General features: G+C 39.9%; 1 protein-coding gene and 1 long non-coding RNA gene across 10 annotated transcripts in view; one reads left to right on the forward strand and one right to left on the reverse strand.

The window, feature by feature from the left end:
* MTCL1 (microtubule crosslinking factor 1) overlaps nucleotides 1–11,587 on the forward strand; it is a 93,443-nt gene extending 81,856 nt beyond the window's left edge. For 8 of the 9 annotated variants that reach the window (XM_081917976.1, XM_081917982.1, XM_081917977.1 and 5 more), the window contains 2 exons: nucleotides 188–1,742; nucleotides 10,413–11,587. In XM_081917976.1, the coding sequence (XP_081774102.1) occupies nucleotides 188–1,742; nucleotides 10,413–10,592 (1,735 nt within the window). In that variant the 3' untranslated portion in view covers nucleotides 10,593–11,587. Of the gene's footprint in view, nucleotides 1–187; nucleotides 1,743–4,979; nucleotides 5,038–10,412 lie in introns of all 9 variants that reach the window. The other variant, XM_081917983.1, reaches the window with a different exon arrangement.
* LOC309373706 lies at nucleotides 2,142–6,045 on the reverse strand. Its single transcript, XR_014170140.1, has 2 exons — nucleotides 5,609–6,045; nucleotides 2,142–4,546 (listed from the first exon to the last, which is right to left on the reverse strand). It is a non-coding gene; the product is annotated as an uncharacterized lncRNA (long non-coding RNA).
* Nucleotides 11,588–19,581: the final 7,994 nt, after the last annotated feature.

Genomic DNA, 19,581 nt, shown 5'->3' on the forward strand with positions numbered 1-19,581 from the left:
ATATTGGCAGGTGGTGATGCTTATGTGTATGGTTACTTAAACTGGACGGTTAACTTCACTTTGTTAAAGTTGCTTTAAATAGGAATGTTTACACTATATGGTTACTACTACCCTAAATGATACAACAAATTCAATACAGACTTCCTGTCAATTTTGTTAATTTGATGCTATGTGCTTCCTTCTTCAGGGCAATGTCTGTCTCCTCTATGTCAGAGTTCAAGCGTTTAATGGACATTTCTCCTTTTCTTCCTGAAAAGACTCTGCCTTCTTCCAGCAGCAAGGAGGAGATAACACCTCCTCTGTCTCCTGATGATCTGAAATACATTGAGGAATTCAACAAAACTTGGGATTACAACACTACCAGAAAAAATGGTGGAGCTGTAGAAAGACCTGGAGATACTTGGGCAGAGAGGACAGAGATTGGGAAGGCAATCAATAATTCAGTTCCAGATCCATTCCAACCACCTTCATGGTACCTCACCACCAGTGTTACTATGACAACTAATACCATGACCAGCCCTGAGCACTGCCAGAAACAACCACTGAGGAGTCATGTTGTTGCAGAAAAAATGGGAGTTAAGGTCTTTCATAGTCCGCCAGTTGTTCGCAGGTTTGAAACCTCAGTGGTAGCTAGCAATGAAGGGAAAAGCCAGTCAGAACCAGACTTTTTGCTCCCCATGACCAAAGTTAAGGGAAATGGGGGCGAGACAAAAGGTGCTTCTTCAGAAGTGTTTGGGCGATGGTCTTCTGACCTCTCCAAACACCACAACGATTTCCTGGAAAGTGGTATTCATCCTATTGAACGTCCTATTTGCACTACTTTGGGTTTTGCGTCCTCCTTGCACAGCCTGGAGATGTCCAAAAACTTGAGTGATGACATGAAAGAGGTAGCTTATTCTGTCAGAAATGCAATACGTTCAAATTCGACAGAGCTTCAGTTCAAAGACACAGCTTGTCAGACTAATGGGTTGAGAACTACGGGCACACAGACCACTCAAACTATCAGTGTGGGCTTACAGACAGAAACTTTGCGTAGTATCACAAGCAGTCCACACAGGTGTCTGACACCAAAGGGGGGTACTACACCTGTCTCATCACCATCAAGAAGCTTAAGGAGCAGGCAGGTGGCACCTGCTATTGAAAAGGTCCAGGCCAAATTTGAACGCACATGTTGTTCTCCCAAATATGGCTCCCCAAAATTACAGAAGAAAGCCTTTTCCAAATCAGATCAGCCAAATAACAGGACATTACCAAGCACACCTCAGAAAGGGTTCAGTGAATCTGCTTGGGCCAGATCAACCACCACAAGGGAGAGTCCAGTTCATACTACTATCAATGATGGCCTCTCCAGTTTATTCAATATCATTGACCATACCCCTGTGGTTCATGACGCCCTCCAAAAATGCTCCAGGTCCAGCAGCCGATCAAGGTCAGCAGAACCCAGGTCAGAACTGGGTCCTATGCAAGACATGTGCACAAGTATCCGTGGTAGGTCACCCAGTCCCCTCCGTTTTGGCACAGAGCTACAAAAGGATGAAGGAGCTGAAACGACAAGTATCAGGCAGGACTTATCAGCTCCTCCGGGATATACTCTTACAGAAAATGCTGCCAGAATTCTCAACAAGAAACTTATGGAGCATGCCTTAAAGGAGGAGAAAAGGCTAGCTTCATACAGCCCTCCCAGTCTTAGCAATGAGAACAGCACAGGAGAAATAAACAAAGTTGAACCAGGGTCCATTGAGGTAATGAGTTTTATCCTTGTATAGTAAACCTTTTTAGATGATGAATGTTATTTGTGAATGTTGATTAAAATATAAATGTGCAAACATTTTTAAGCAAAAGGGAATTGACTGTATAATGTATGCTTCTTTGAGACTGCATTTTGGAAGAACTTTAATGCAACACTTTTCTATGCTTGACACACATTTGTGGGGGGGACGTGGCATCTGTATATAATAGAGATATAAGGGTCTTTAAATGAATGCACCATGATGATGGATCAAGCCATAAGATGATCATATCGAGGAGTGTTTCATTGTAATATATTTGAAAGATAACACAGCAGTTTTCATATGCGGTATAATTTAAAATATTAATTAACTGGTATTTCATACAGTAACACCATGACAATTTTTAATGGATGTCAGTACAATTTTAAGCAAGTTTATTTATCAAAAGTAAGTTCTGCTGAATGCAGTAGAACATAGAAAGTTTGTTTTAGGAACTGGAGATTTCATATACACAAAAGGCACTATTTGCCACACTCGAGTATCCATGCACAATTGCTTTGAAACTAGCCAGTTTTGTGATCCAAAGCCTCCTGAAACAAATAGGTTTTCAGAGCCTTTCTGAAAGTCTGGAAGGTGGTAGCACTCTGGAGGTCAGCTAGTGAGGAATTCCAGACACAGCTTTGGAAGCTACTGACTACAACAAATTTGCCCACAAATTTACTTTTGGGATGGAGGAAACTTTCAGCAGGGCCTCTTTCTTTGGTCTTAGAAGATTTATGGAAGGATACACTGTCCATAATGCATCCCAGCAAATATCTTCCTACTACATCTTTGAACCCCTAGGTGTTCTATAATCTTCATAAGTATCCTGCAACATTGCTGTATTGCTCCTTGAGCTGCTCCAGATGTTAATATTTTTCTGGATAGTTCACCTGTGCCATCATGTTTGAAAACTATGTGAGGGTTGTGTCTTGGATTACATGTATTTGAAAGCAGAGCAGCACAATAGACGTGATTTTCACCCAAGGTGGTATGGTTTATCTCCTATGTGAAAATTATGTATAAAGATGATTATGAAAGGCTTATTGATGATCAAGTATGGTCTTATGGATAGAAGTTGTCTTGGGTCAAGGTTTAAATTCCAGCTCAGCAATGAATTCACTTAGGGGCATGTCATGGTAACTCTTGTTATTCTTGAATAAGTGCAGTATTTGCATTTGCAATCCTGTACCTACCTACTTGGGAGTAAGCTCCACTGAACTCTAAGTAGACATGTATAGAATTGCACTACAATTTCCAAAACTAGTAACTGAAGTTAACCTTAAATATACACATTTTATAATCTCTTAACATAAAGTAATAATTAAGAAGTGTTACATAAAGGCAAACATGTTGTGTGGGCAACTTTTATAACCAAATGTCACATACAGGGGAAAAGAAATATTGCCATTGTGTGGTGTGTTACTACTCTTGTTATATCATCTTTTCACAATGGCAGTTACTTCACAGGAACTGACTTCCGTTGCTTGGATGTTGTTTGAACTCATCACTTCCATAGTTCCACAAAAAGATACAAGTCTCGTTGAGGGTGCTTCCAGATAGGTCTTAATATTGTAAATGTGTTGTAAACAATTATTATTTTTTAAACTTACTGGATTTTCCTCAAAAACGGTAAATCCAAATTAATTTGGGGAGTGAAGATACTGGCTGGCATTTTTATGGCGGTGGCATTGTGGGGACACTGCAAAAATGTTGTATGCAGGAAGAGAACCACTCCCACAGCAAATGCTTTTCTAGAAGCACCCTGAGTAATGCTCCACAAATATGTGGGATGGTGAACTTTGAAAGGCTCAAGTTCAAAGGATGGGCGTTTAAAATGTGATAGCCCGATGAAAAGTTTATGGAATAATCACTTAGAACAAGTCAGTTTAGGAAGTTACTTGCTAATGGCTTCTATTCAGATTACCAAATGCATTTTTGCTCGTTTGGTGGCTGGGCTGAACTTAAAATGGCATGCCATTTGAAGTAAAGCATCCTGTCAGTATTGCTCCTTTCTTGATTCTGGCAGTGGGAGTACCTTACGTATCTGTTCCAAATTAGCCAATCTGCTCATACTGAAATAATAATTTATTTCTGCTCTGCAGGAATAATGCATCACTGATTTTTGAATACCCGCATGAAATGCCAGTTAGAAGCTTGTTGCTATTTCATTTGTGCTTCTTACAATTGTTTTCTTCAAATTTTCCATTTAGGATGCCTTCTGTGATACTTGCTAAAATATAGAATATTTGTGCATTCACATGCATATGTGTATTATGTTTACACATGTTAAATACACACTGGTGGTTTTTTCATATATGTATATATATATTGCTCTGCCCCAGGGCAATATGATAAGTTTTGTATCCTCAAAATGCTGTTTTCGAAATGCCCTGTACATCTGCCCTGACCCTACCTCTGCCAAACGTCTATCTGATTAGGAAGTCATGGCATCTATATACAAGAAACTTCTTCAGGTCACAATAAAAACAAAATGTCTGGTTTTTCCTTGAGCTGCCAAGAACTTTGCATACATTCGCCATAGTTCTGTTATTCAAGAAGCTGGGAAAGAGTAGAGCTCCTGAAGAAAGTCCAGCAGACCACATTATTTGGCAAGAGAGCTACTGTAGCTGCTGTGCTGTGTCATGCTTCATATTCTGTTCCTAATTGCGTGGCCCTCGCTGCATACTGCCCTCTCTGCTGACAACGTTTCCAGCGCTAGAACAGATGGCATCAGAATGCTTTCTCTTTTTTTGCTTCTGCTTTTTCTCCCCTTCCTTAAAGGCAAAGACAAAACAGCAAATTCATATCCACTAGCTGTGATTTGTCACCCAGTCTTTCCGATTCTTGCTATATGAACCCATTCCTTGCCTTTAAAAAAAATAGACAGAAACTTTCTAATTTCAAAACTTATTCGGACTTTGGAATACATTTGGAACAAGTGGAATACATGCTTACCAATCAGATATAGTCTTTAATGCCATACCCTCATGTAAAGACAATGCTAAAAATTGGGGGTGTCTCCCATTTTCTCAGTGTGATGTTAGCAGTTTACTGCATTTTTCACATAGCCTCTCCAATTATGGCTGCGGCATAATACATGTTAGCAGTAAAATATGGAGAGCTCTTCAATGCTGACTACATTTCTCTGGTTTAAATATTCTTTCCAACCTACTTCCTCTTTTTTTCCCTCTGTCTGTCTATGTCCAGAACCAAACTGTCTTACTAACTGCCCCCTGGGGACCCTAACCCTGCCTGCCTCACTGCTGTAAGTCCTTTCTACCTTTGTTTCCAAAATTCTTTACTTAAAACAACAACTTTTACTTGGTGTAGAAGTATAAACCGAAGAAACAGCAGCATTCCCTGTCACTGGCATGAGCTGACAGTGGATTCCAAATAGAGAATGAAGCTTTTGAGTCATATAGCTCTGTCCTCTAAAACATTTCCCACCAAATATTATTCATTAGTCACTGTCATGAACACTCTCAAACCAGCATGTTTCCTCTTAAACCAGGTCCATTCCATGGAACTAATTGAAACAAATTAGTTTTAACGCAGCTTTGCTAGCTATAGGATCCTTCCCACAATGGCCACAGTGCAGTTTTGAAGGTATTTTTACTTGTTGTTCTGTCGTTCTCCATCATTTATTGCACCTGTTAATATAATTCTTCAGTTTCCAGATAAATAGGGCAGAGCCAGCTGCCTTCTTAGGGTCATGCTTTAGATGCAGCAACATGCTCCATTGCTTTTGCTGTGGCAGCTGAAGACCAATCCACAGGATAAGGTCAGTAAAAGCCCCACAGAAGGCTAGGAGTAAAATGGAAAGAATCTCTACATACCTAGTTTCGAGACTAATGGTGCATTCAGACTTTCATAAATATAGAATTTGCCATTGCAGCATGATAGCGTTGTCATTGCAAAAGTTTTCATTGCATGGTGAGTCATTCCTTTTCTCTCAGATGGAAAGGAAATGGGAAGAAAGCTTCGCAAGGTGAGATGGTTGCCTCACTGAACAAGTCTGTCCTACAGATGTATTTGAACATACGTAGTTTGAGAGGCAGGGCTCCTGGGAGTGCACATTCATTACATGTTCAAGACATGCAAACTCTTCTGCAGGCACAAGCACATGGAAAACCATTCTCTGTGTTTGCAGCAGAAGTTGGCTGTGCACAGCACTGATTGGCTGAAAGGGATGATGGCATGAGTTTTCCCTCTCACAGCTTTTCATCTGTTTTAAAATGGGTCCTGCTTTTAAAAAAAAAAAAAGGAGACAGAACTAGAGAGGAGCCAAGCAGTTGTGATCTCCACTCTGAGGGTCTGCCCATTTGCTTGTTCACACTGAGGCATATTTGCATTTAGGATTATGTGTGAACCAGGCCAGTGCTGTCCATTACTAGTAAAGTGGTTGCACTGAAGCATCTTATTTATCCTGTCTCATATTATAGACACTCTAAGCAGCAGACTTAAACATAACCATGTATGCCAAAACAAAACCTGCCAGTCCTTTATTCACTGAAAGCAGCTATAAATGGTGTGTACTACATACTGAAGTGCAGAAATAAATGTGGGCCTAATTCTGCCTTTCTCTTAAAGCTGCGATAGAAAGTTGTCTGAAATAGGAGTAACTTTACTGAAATAAATTAATAAATGTGGCCATGTATTTAGCAAGAATAAGTCAGAGTAACCAAAATTCAACTGAGCTGCGCATATAATTACATCTAGAAAAACATAGTCTCAGTCCATCTTTTCTTATGGCAGACGCTGGGCATGGTTTTAGTATTGTACCATATTTTAACAAGATGGAGACTTACAATTTCTTTCCAATGGGCATGAATGTATTCTTCACCTTATTATTGGATGTTTCTTGATAGCTTTCCAGTACAAAAGCTCTGTTACTGATTTAAAATCCCTCTGTGAGGGAACATTCCCAGATCCGCTGAAAGAGGCGGTCGTTAAACCGCTTCTTAAAAAACCATCTTTAGACCCGGCCAGTATGGCCAACTATCGCCCAGTCTCAAATCTTCCATTCTTGGGCAAGGTGATTGAGCGTGTGGTTGCTGAACAACTCCAGGCACGCCTGGAAGAAGCGGACCATTTGGATCCCTTCCAATCGGGGTTCAGGCCTCATCATGGGACTGAAACTGCCTTGGTCGCACTGGTTGATGATCTCCGGCGAGCTAGGGACAAAGGTGAGAGTTGTTTCCTAGTTCTGCTGGATCTCTCAGCGGCCTTTGATACAATCGACCATAACATCCTTCTGGACCGTCTAGAGGGGTTGGGAGCTGGGGGCACTGTTATACAGTGGTTTCGCTCCTTCCTCCTGGGCCGTGTTCAGAAAGGGGGGGGGATGAGTGTTCAGACCCTTGGGCCCTCGCTTGTGGGGTACCTCAGGGTTCCGTCCTCTCCCCCATGCTTTTTAACATCTATATGAAGCCACTGGGAGAGATCATCAGGGGGTTTGGACTGGGTGTCCATCAATATGCAGATGATACCCAGCTCTACCTCTCTTTCAAATCAGAACCAGTGAAGGCGGTGAAGGTCCTGTGTGAGTGCCTGGAGGCGGTTGGAGGATGGATGGCGGCTAATGGATTGAAGCTGAATCCTGACAAGACAGAAGTACTGTTTTTGGGGGACAGGGGGCGGGCTGGTGTGGAGGACTCCCTGGTCCTGAATAGGGTAACTGTGCCCCTGAAGGACCAGGTGCGTAGCCTGGGAGTCATTTTGGACTCACAGATGTCCATGGAGGCGCAGGTCAATTCTGTATCCAGGGCAGCTGTCTACCAACTCCACCTGCTACGCAGGCTGAGACCCTACCTGCCCGCGGACTGTCTCGCCAGAGTGGTGCAGGCTCTAGTTATCTCCCGCTTGGACTACTGCAATGCACTCTACGTGGGGCTACCTTTGAAGGTGACTCGGAAACTACAGCTAATCCAGAATGCGGCAGCTAGACTGGTGACTGGGGGCGGTCGCCGAGACCACATAATGCCGGTCTTGAAAGACCTACATTGGCTCCCAGTACGTTTCCGAGCACAATTCAAAGTGTTGGTGTTGACCTTTAAAGCCCTAAACGGCCTCGGCCCAGTATACCTGAAGGAGCGTCTCCACCCCCATCGTTCTGCCCGGATGCTGAGGTCCAGCACCGAGGGCCTTCTGGCGGTTCCCTCATTGCGAGAAGCAAAGCTACAGGGAACCAGGCAGAGGGCCTTTTCGGTAGTGGCACCCGCCCTGTGGAACGCCCTCCCATCAGATGTCAAAACGATAAACAACTACCTGACATTCAGAAGACATCTTAAGGCAGCCCTGTTCAGGGAATTTTTTAATGTATGATATTTTAGTGTTTTCTGGTTTCTATGGAAGCCGCCCAGAGTGGCTGGGGAAACCCAGCCAGATGGGCGGGGTACAAATAATAAATTATTATTATTATTATTATTATTATTAAATGCTAGGAATTCTCAATTTAATGGGATCTTGAAGGGTAGCATTTTGTCTCTAGCGCTCGAGCTAAAGAGATTCGGCACTTGCTAGAGGCCCGATACATACAGAATATGTATCCAATGTATACCATCTCTTTATTCAGTTTCCAGGCACTCTCCCCCATAAAGTGTTGTGGTCCTTTTCTCTCCATAGAGAAAGGGCTTTTTCAAGGGTAGCTTGAAGACAATAACATGAGTGCAACCTCTCTTCATTCCATGACATTGTGTTTTGTGCATCCTGTTTCAGTCTGTTTCTGTCTCTTCTGCCCTTGCTTTTCTGAAGCAACCATCCTGTGCACAATGTCCTGAGAGTAAGTCCCCCCTGAATTCTGTGGGACTTACTTCTGAGTTACATGGTTAGGGATTGTAGAGCAAAATACTTAACTGTCAATGTCTGCTTTATATCATGTTACCAGGCTCAGCATCCTCCTGTCTTTTACTGCCTTTGTTCCATTTTTATAGCATGGTGTGGTGAATCTCTCACTCCATTTAACATGTGTCTTTGGCTCTTATTCAGTAACTTATTCCATAACTCTTACTATGTGGTATATAACTTCCAGCTTTGTATACTGCCAGGGTACATTTTGATTTGGATTTTTGTATGGCTTACATATCACTCTCTCACCTGTTTAGTGATTTACACCCTCACTGTGGACCTTTTTCTTCTATGTGTTGATAATCTTAGCACTTTTTGCTTTTCGATTCTTAAAGGTACACAGTGGAAACCTGATTATGTGCTTTGGCAAGTTTACACCTCTGTACAAATTGTACGCAAAATTCTCCATTCTGTAGGAAAGACTGTAATTACTAGCTGCCATCATCAGTCCTAAAATATAAATAAACTGTCAGTGTGAAACATCACAGTTAAAGGCTGTGTACTCCAAATACAATCAGGCCTTGCATTAAGTTTACTTTTCCGGTCTTTAACTTTTCTCCTTCAGTAGTCCTGGGTTGCAGATTGATTTGGGCTGTGGCCAAGGCTGACAAGGCCTTGAAGTATCCTGAAGTAGTACCCCATGTGACTGATTTCTAAAAGTGGCACTCTTTCCTTCTACTTGGATTGATCAATCTCTTTGTGCAATTACAAAAGGGGGAGGGGTGCTCCAATTAAGAACTGTGGAGCCAGAGGTTGGGGGATTGTTTTCATTTTTTTACTTCAAGTAAATAGATATCAGTGACCGGTGTTAGCTGGAGCTGCTTGTCTGTTATACTACTTTCAGTTCGCTTATAAAGGTCAGTTTAGGTCAGTTTTAAGTCAGTAATATTGTTTAGCAATTGGTCCAAATTATTTTTAAATCCAAGTACACTGAGAGGAAATCGCACTTTCTATTCTGAGTCTTCTTCAGTTGATGATTATACCATAATTTTATAAAGAATATTACTGGAACAAACCTGACCAATTGTCCTCTCACTAGCAAATGCAACATCCAGCATCACTGAAAAGGGTATTAAAGATATTTGGGGGCACTTCACATGATGGAACTGCCTCACATCAAGTATTTTAGTTATGCCTACAGCCAGTGTTTATAATTATGAACATATTTAAACAGTATACTTCTCCTGAATGTGAACATTTTGAGCCAGACTGCATTTGACAGCAAGACAATTTTGTGCAGAATCAAGTCCAAATTTCTCTAGCTCATTGGGAAGGTGCAATTTGAATGGCAGCATGAGTAGACAAGATGAGGTGTTAGAAATCTCCCCTATTCAACCATTCTTCTTCCTGGGTGCACTTTGTTGTTGTTAAGTAACCTTTGAGGTGACTCCAAGATCAGAAGTAAACCTCACTGGGATAAAACTGGTATTAAAAATGGGGTGGGTTGGAAATTCGCCTCCCTCCTCGCCCTCCAGCCTTGTATTACAGGAGACTGGCAGGACTCTGTTTGGGCCTCCTCTAGTTGCCATCTCAGTTACTTTCTTCCAAAATCCTAGTAAGTGAACGTTGGTCAGAGACATCAGTTCACTTAAACTGCTTGCCTCATCCTTTCATATTTTGCTTCATTGGTTACAGGTAAAAGTCAAGAATTTAAGAGCTGTCTACAAAAATGTGTTTTTTGCTGCTTTGGTTTCCTTGCCAAATTACATATGCTTAGATTTTGGATTTAGCTTTCTTTCATTGTGTGATATATAAATTGGTAATTTTGTTCCTCTCCATTTTTTCACAAAAAAGGAACTACCTTGTTCCGCACTTGCTCCATCCTTAGAATCCTGCTTCTCCCGACCAGAGAGACCAGCGAATCGACGCCCACCTTCCCGATGGGCCTCACATTCCCCTACTGCCTCACTATCTCAGTTAACTGGGGAGGAATATGGAAGCATGGAACTGCCGTTGGAGAACCCAAACCAGTGATGCAAGCCTGCATGAATTATCACAGAATAATTCACTGTCTTTTGCATAGTAGCACCATTACCATGGCCAGTCTCTGTCACTGAGGAGAGCTCAATTTGCAGAGGTTAAAGAATGTTCTAGAATGCAGCTGCTTTGTGTACCTGAGAAACAGATGTTTCTAGAATGAAACAGTTAATGTGCCTGTAATAACTTATTTTTTTCATAGCTCAGAAAACTATTTTTGCCTCCATCTTTTCTACACACAGTATATTAGGATCTAAAAGATATGCAGATAAAGATAAGGTTTTAAATAAAACATGAATTATCTTTCAAGGGAAACTGAATGTGTTCTCTCTTTCCCACTCTCTGACTACTGACTGCCTTCTGTTATATTTGCACCGTTAAGGTTTGGGTTTTGTTTTTTGTTTTTTAAATTAGAATTTTAAGTTAATTATGTTGGTTATCAATTTGAAAAAGAAAATTCATAGAGGTGCTTTAGCATGTCTGAAGCAGTAACTTTTAAGTAGTGAAAAAGCCATTGAACTAGTTGACTAGAGTTGTCTTAAATAAACTAGAGGGGAATGCAGGGAATATGGAAAAAATGTTTAGAAAAGGGCGGGGGGGAGCCTCAGACAGTCTTAACGAAGTGAGCTGTACGATACATACACACACAAAAGATTTGCATGTCATTAGGTTCCTAGCACTTTAGTGCATGTACACACTGCTACTGTACTCTCACTCTCACATCCGTGTCTCAATTTCTTTCCCTGTTATATTGTTGTGAATTTATCTGTACTGTACTTTTAATGTTGGTATTCTTGCATTGATTGTACAAAAAAGATTTTTAAATAATTGTTCAAACAGTTCAACTGACTATGTACAGTGTTTATTGAAAACTTCCCTTGTTTGAGGGAAAGCACTGAGAACTCTGGGCATACTAAATTGTAACTGGCCTTGTTTTAAGAGTCTGTTTGAGACCATGTGGTGTGGAAATAAATTCCTCAGTATTTACAAAATGCTGGAGTTTGTTTGAAGCTTGATATTCCTAAACCTGTTTCCCATCTATTACATGAATGCTAGCAAACATCTTTAACAAGATAGAAGAATTTGAATATGAACAAATGGACATGTACAACCGCCCCCCCAAAAAAGCTGAACTTGTAGAGCATGAAGAACTATATTGGGAGTGTTCTTTGCTGTTTGCAAAAGAAAGAAAAAATCTAGTTCACTAGGGTGGCAGTTTCTTTTTTTATGTTTCCTTTGATATTTAGTGTTTGATCATGAGCATATGCTGATACCATCTATCAAAACAGATAAAATTTAAAAGCCAGACTTAAAAGCCAGATTTAACACATTCTTGTATCATACCAGGTAAGAATTGGCAGACGTTTGCTTTTCTTACAAGTATCTTTGCTCTGAAAGCATTTATGGGCAGTTAGGACAATGCAAGGATGACTAGTGCTGTGTGATCTTGAGCCATTTTTCAACTGTGCCTCCTATTGCATTCCCAGAGGCCACATCAGAACTTCTGAGCACTTAAAAGGGGCCTCCTGAGCATTTGCCCTTCAGTTCCTCTTGGCACCCTAGTCAAGTATTTCACATTTTTTAATTGTTAGGGACAACATAAAGAGGAAGACGATAGGGGCTGAAAGAGAAAGGAAAAATGTGTATAGAGGCTATGTTGCAAGGAAAAACAATAAGACTGTAGGTCATCTTTAGTGCTAAGTTGGTGCAGAAGCTAAGAGAGGTGCCCTAACTTACAGTTTCTGTGGTTTTTTGTGTGAATAGGCACACATATAATTCTTTAATTGTGATACCAACATTTCTTTTAATTTTTTGAGCTCAAGGAATAATGCTGTACATTATCTTTCCAATCAGCAATACAGTAGTATCTCAATGTGTACTGGAAAACTTTGTTTATCTTACAGCCAGACATGTCTCACATGGTTTGATAAGTGAGAAAGGATCAATTCTATTAGATATTTCCAGTCTTTTCAAACTCAAATATCAAAAGAAATGGGTTGATTCAGCTGATGAATTTCAGTAGTAATTTGATAATTCTGCCTCACCTTGGATAGTGCAGTCATTTTGATAGATATTGTTATCTGCTGGAGGTTTTGATACAATTGAGGTGTATACGTTTCGTTAAATAAATAGTCGATCGGATTAAAGAGAAAGAACTAGTTGCAGTGGTGTAATCACTCCTCTCCAATTAACTCTAATGCATTGGGCCAGGAGATGTAATTTCATTTCTTTATTTCCTCAGGTTAAAAAAAGATGAAGCTGATACCCCAGAAACATAAGCTTTCTTTTTCCTATATAGAAAGATACAAATGGGAAAACAGATTATAAGGAGTGCAGCCTAGGGCTTCTTTGAATATTCATAATCAATCTTCCTAAAGAGAGAGAAAGAGAGAAAACGAGAGAAAGAGTCACACATAACTAGGCACACATAACTAGTTAATGACTCCCAGAAGCGATGTTTGCTCTCTGAAATCAGTGCACACAGCCAAGCCATCGGATTAGTCCTTAGCCATCCTGAAATAGTAAGGTGTGTCAGGATAAGCAGCTTGCCATGGTTTGTCAAGTAAACTGCTTACATAACTGCAGGAATGACTGATACAAGAGGCCGGCTGAACCAAAGGAGCCAGAAAAGAAAAGAAGAGAGGGAGCCAGATGCATAAGGAAAGCCCTTCAAAAGATCTGAAACCCACATTAATGTAACGTTATGTTCCCTGCGGTCAAATCCTTGAGCACAACAGTATCAAATATGTCGCCCAAGATCTTTAAAAGCATGTGGGCTTTCACGTTATTTTTCTATTTTAACAAATATATTTTCTTTGTTAATATGACTGATATGTTCTGCAACATTGATATGTTCTGCAAAAGATTTAAGGTAACTTCTGTCTCAGCTTTATGAAAGCTTGATGCCCACTGGGTGCAATTGTGCTGGTGAATTACAAACTGAAGGACTGAGCAGAAGCTTAGATAGAAATAAATAAACAGGCTGGTGTAGGCTTTCAGTATGATGCTTCCCTTTGCTTTTTTGTTATATCATTTCTCACCTCCAATAAGTTTTATTTTTATTTTCTCTTTACAGACCTGATGTAGATAATAGTTAGATGTTGTTGGGTTGTTGTGGCTGTGTGTGATGTGTATGAAGATTGAGCATTTTCACATACAACTGAAGTTTTGCAGATGATAATCATTTTGGGCTGCTGCTCCAACTGGAAATCTCTTGTACAGGCTATGATCTCCCAACAAACCCTAAATAACTCTCCTTTTGACACTTCATTCAGAAGTCATTAATACTGATTTATGCCTGGTTACTACACTGCTAACAACAGTGAGACAAGTGTATTGCACAAAAATGGAGAAATAAAGATCCTACCACAACTGGCTGGTTAAGGAAAACTTGCCAAACTATCTTAATGAGAAAGTTTACCTATGAAAGCAATGCAATACATAATAAGAAAACAAATTCATTGAGAGGTGGGCCTCGTTTTTACAGTTCTGTAACGAGTGTGTAAATAACGTTATTTCTCATTTTAATTTATTCATGGTACTATAGAGTTTCTGTTGCGTTCTCACTCCACTCTCTTCATATGTCAGTTTCTTGTCTTTTTTTTGTTTTTGTTTCATTTGTTTACTTTTTCTGCATGAGAAGCAAGGTTGCCTGGATATAATGGCTTTTGTTTCATGTTGTTATAATATATTATTATTTTTATTATTATTATTTAAGAAGTGGTATGATACTGTTTTAAATGTATAGTGCAGTGTGATTCAAAGTGCCAAGAGCTGGCAGGCCTCTCTTTGATCACAGCTGCTGAAGAAAATGCAGTTGTGACCTCAGATATCGTTGCCAACTTGCCACATGTACAGCCTGATTTTCTGAATTCTTGGTGTGAAGAACTGACCCACCAGCTGTTGCCATCTCAAAGGTCAAAGTTATTAGCTTGTAATAGAAAAAAATAATGTGACATTATTCCTGAATTATTAAGCTTAAGGCCAAGGAAACAAAAACGCACATTATTTATTCACATAGACTGCAGCTTTCCACTATGGCATGTCAGCATTAATCACCCAGGCACTTATGTAGCTTATCTTTTAAGCAGAACATAATTAGAGCTTCTTTCATAGACTGAACTAAATAATTTAGTAGAATCATTTCTTCTAATCAGAAAAGTCTTGAGAAAAGGGCAGCAAGGAAAATGATGAGCAGGTTCCCTAAGCAGCATCCTAAGGAATTAAAAAGACTGTTCACTATAGCAGTGTGGTATGAAGAGACGTGTAACATAGCTCTGATTTTTAACACTTTACATTTCCCACAAAAGAGAGGAGATCCTGATATAAAAGTAGGTAGTGCCAAGGAAATTCCTTTAACTCCAAACCTTATGGGAGCTATTTTAAATGTTGCCTAAATTCATTTTGACCTAGCTGTGATAGTAAATTAAGTTGCTAAACATCTGCTGTCATTACAGTGAGATCCTTTTGTAAAAGCTTACAAAATGTCAACTGCGCACACATCTGACAATGTCCTGTGACATTTTTTTAACATTGATATTCATTACCTCAGACTTCCAATGAGTTTATTACTTCATAGAAGTGACAGAGAATTCTAGCAGAGAAGGTTATTAGACTTGGTGCATATAGAAATGCTGGTAGTGTGATTTCAACCTAGAAGCAGGTATTTTAATGCATTATGCACAGAAATTTCTTTGGCAACTGCTGAGTGAGAAGTACCCCTTAGGCAGCTATGAGGAGGCCAACCTAATCTCATATTCTTCCATTCCAATATTACAATGGATCTTTAAGATTTTCCAATATGATATAAATTCTAACTACTAAAACAGGGATGGGGAAACCTGTGGTCTTCCAAATGTTGCCAGCAAGTCCAATGGTCAGAGATGGTGGCACCACAGCAAGATCTCAGGTTTCCCATCCTTGGAAGACAGCAGAAGCTGAAATATATGCACCAAAAAAAGGGAGAGGTATGTGTGTCACTTAAAATTGGGACTTGAACTTTACTGTTCGGCCTGTCTTTACTGTTTATGATTCCCATGTGTAGTTTCTGAGGTAAACAAAACAATTGTTCTGGAATGAGAAGAAAGGCAGTAAGTAGATCAAGGTCACCTAGTGAGTTTCATGACTGAATGGGGATTTGTGCTGTGGTCTTCCAGGCCCCAGTACAACACTATAATCATATACTACACTCTGTGCTTTTCTTCTAGAAAAAAGGTGCCAGTACTGTATACCCTTGAATACCTACAATAGAAGGTATTGAAACGGGGCAAAAAAATAGCTAAAAGATTAAATAAATCTTGAGATGTAATAGATCCTTTGAACACTTTAACAGTAAAAGAGGCCATACAACCAAATAAAGCTATCACTTTACAATTACAAGAGAATCAAACTAATAAAATATAAAGATTGCATAACCTAATTTTGTGAGATGGAGAAATAAGAGAAACTGGAAAACAACATCTGGAAATATACTTTCAGCATAACATTACTTCAGAAGAGGAGTGGCCAACTCTACAGGATGCAGCTAAAGCATATATGAGAGGGGTCCTCATACTGAATACAATCAAACAAAGAAAATCTAAACAGAAATAAAGCTCTTACTGTATATTGGATATCATAAGGAAAGAACATAAACTAACCCAAATATACAAATAGCATGAAACAAAATGGTATGGATATGACAATAAATAAACCTTCTAGATTGCTACTTGATTTTTTGAAGGATAAACAAGTGAGAACTATGAAACTGGTAAAAGGTATTTGCAATAAAAGCAAATCCCAGCTTAGGAAAGCCCAAGAGTCCTGTCTTGTGCCCTGAGTTTTCCAGCCTTTCCTGCCATTTTTATATATCTGTGATGTGCATTATAATGTTCCCATAATTCTACCAGGAGCTATACTACTCATGAACAGCTTTTCCCTCCCCACTTCACCAGAGAAGCATCATAGATTTCTGTTTCCTTATGCCTCTGGTTTGAAAGAGTCATTGCCAATCATAATTCATCATGATTATTATTCCATTTTTTGTGTAAAAATCAGAATTGAACGTCTTCCACACCGTCCTTTGTATGCTGACATATGGTGATCACAGTGTGAAAGAAAGTGGAGCCGGGGGTGGGGGGCTGCTATTCCTCTTTCATGTCTGGTTTGCAACAAGGAGGTCTTCAAAGCAATTCCTGGAAATTGGTTCCTTCAGTATCTCTGATGCCTTAGGAAAATATGTTAATATAGCAGCAGAACCATAGATAGAATCTAAGCTTTGATGCCTTTTAACAAGCTATGCCCTGTGATTGCAGTCACTCTTTATGCAGTGTTTCTTCTGCTGACAAAGAATTCTTAAACAATAATAATACAGGGATGCAGTAATATAATTTGGAAAATTAGTAATCCATTCAGGCTAGAATGGATTAGTGAGACGGAGTCTACTACTATATATTGGTAACGTTACAGAAACCAGCAGGGATTGGGTGAATAGTGGAAGATGGAGGTGTTCGTGGAAAATGTGTCATGGCTTTGAATACTTCATTTTAATTATCTATCACAATGGGGTCATGTGACTGGCGAAGAGGACTTTGTCCCACTTGTTCAATAAATGGGTTCGTCTATTTATGTTCGAAGCAGATGCTCTCCTAGTCCTCCTATACTAGTTCAGATACCCAGGACTTAGGACATGTTTCTTTACATTGCAAAACTTACTACAGTGGTACCTCGGGTTAAGTACTTAATTCGTTCCAGAGGTCCGTACTTAACCTGAAACTATTCTTAACCTGAAGCACCACTTTAGCTAATAGAGCCTCCTGCTGCTGCCGCACCGCCGGAGCACGATTTCTGTTCTCATCCTGAAGCAAAGTTCTTAACCTGAGGTACTATTTCTGGGTTAGCAGAGTCTGTAAACTGAAGCATATGTAACCCGGGGTACCACTGTACAAGCATTGGCTTTATACGCAGTCTTGTTCAGTTGTTGCAGAGAACTGACATTCTGACATTCAAAGTAATTGTGCCTATATGGCAGTTTCATCCAGAGACCAGCAAAAAAATATATTGAAGACTGACAAAAAAGACATAAACTTTCCTTTTCCCCCTTGAGTAACTTGCTCCTCTGCTCCTGTTATATGTAGAGGTCTGTCAGGGACTGGGCAGAGAAGGAATGGTGGAGACCTCCTCCCCCTCCTGACCCTTCCAGGGAGGAGGAAGAGAAAGACAGCATAGATTTACAACAGGGGTTTGTGGGAGGTCACAGCTCAGAGGCAGATGAGGGGGAAAGCTGGGAAATAATGGTAGAGGAGGAGGCAGCGGAGTGACAGCTGACTGACGTGGTGCCATTGGAATGCATTCCAGACCCTTCATCTCCCAGAACCCGGTGAGCCTTGAAAGTAGGAGAGCAAAGAGCTCAAAGACAGAGGGCACCTAGCAGCACCCGTAGAAGTGACGAATGAGGATGTGGGAGAGACGGAGGGTGGAGATTCCACTCAGGACTACTCCATTATCCAAGAGTCTGGGTTCTATAGCCTCTCTCTGTAAATATTGAATAAAAAAGGACGGTAGGAAACCTTTCCTTGTCTTTCTACTTTCCTGGGCAACCAGCCAGGAGCCGCTGACAGCATCCTGACCAGGTCCAACATAACACTGATTTGAGAAGAGGGAGTTTGAAGGATGTGAATGCATTACCTTGCTTATATCATGTGTAACATGCAAGCCATAAGAATCAAGTCTCATTGAACTCAGTGGGGCTGAATGCTGAGTAGACTTATGTAGGAGCACATTGCGAAGTTCGCAAAAGATGCTAACAAAAAGCACTATTTCCCTATTGAGCATATGAGAAATAAGATTTTTAAATGACATTTAAGACCTTATCAATTAAGTATATTCTAAGAAATAAAATAATGATTGGTTGCTCTCTCATCACCACTAACATTGTCTCAAATAAACATATTTTTGAAACTACACACACACACACAAACACACACACAACTGTATTGATAATTAATTACACTTTATCTTTCAACCCCATTGAACATTCTGCTTGAATACCTGGAAGGTGCAGTACAGCTTGAACATTACAAATTGATTTGAAACCTTTTGGTAGGTACCAGAATACTAATAACAAATAAATGTGGTGATCTTAAACCTCCTGCATTGAAGGAGTTCAATTGAACTTTAGTGGGAGTTGGTTGGCATTACCAAATTGATTGAAAATATGCATTTAAAAGATGCTACACAATTAACAGAAATGTTTCAAAAATGATAGTTGCTAGTTATTGGCTTTCCCATGAATATTAGATATAATTTAGACAATAACTATTGTAATATTTTTTTTTCTTTGTTATGAATTTTGGATGTAAAGTCTATGAATACATACTTGGGAGTAAGCCTCATTGAACAAAGTAGGACATACATAGGAATGCATAGGATCGTGCTATTTTTGTATCAGATACACACACACACACACACACACCCTGAAAGAGGAAGAAGAGGAATGAACCACTATCAATATGTTAAAAAACACCTCCTGGCCAGACTTTCTTTTAGGAACCCAATATGGAATTGACAGATTGTCCATCTTTACAGGAGGTAGGTTAATAGGATCCTGCATCTGTTGCACTGGCCAGACTCCAAACATTCTCCTTTTCCTGCTATCATATCATAGTCAAGGTTAAAGAGATAATAAATAAGTAAGAAAAGATGGTTTTTAGGATTACTTTAAACAGAATAACCATCACCACTTACCATTTGAGTGATATTACTGTGTGGTTGCCAATGCTTTTCTTTCTGGTGAACGAAGAATTGTAAGAAAGCTTAAGGCCCTTGCCTTCGTTGTATTGTAAAGGAAATAGACCCATCAGGCAGAGAAGAGACACATAAGTGCTCTGAAGCTGCCTTAGGAAGAACATTTTTAGAGGGATTGACGTGTTTCAAAGATAATGTGAAAAAGGACTACTGAATTTTTGCTCAGTGCATTTATCCTAGTCAGTAAACTGTGTGGAGACAA

Source organism: Podarcis melisellensis (assembly GCF_964234715.1).
Source record: "Podarcis melisellensis genome assembly, chromosome: 7".
Classification (NCBI taxonomy): Eukaryota; Metazoa; Chordata; class Lepidosauria; order Squamata; family Lacertidae; genus Podarcis; species Podarcis melisellensis.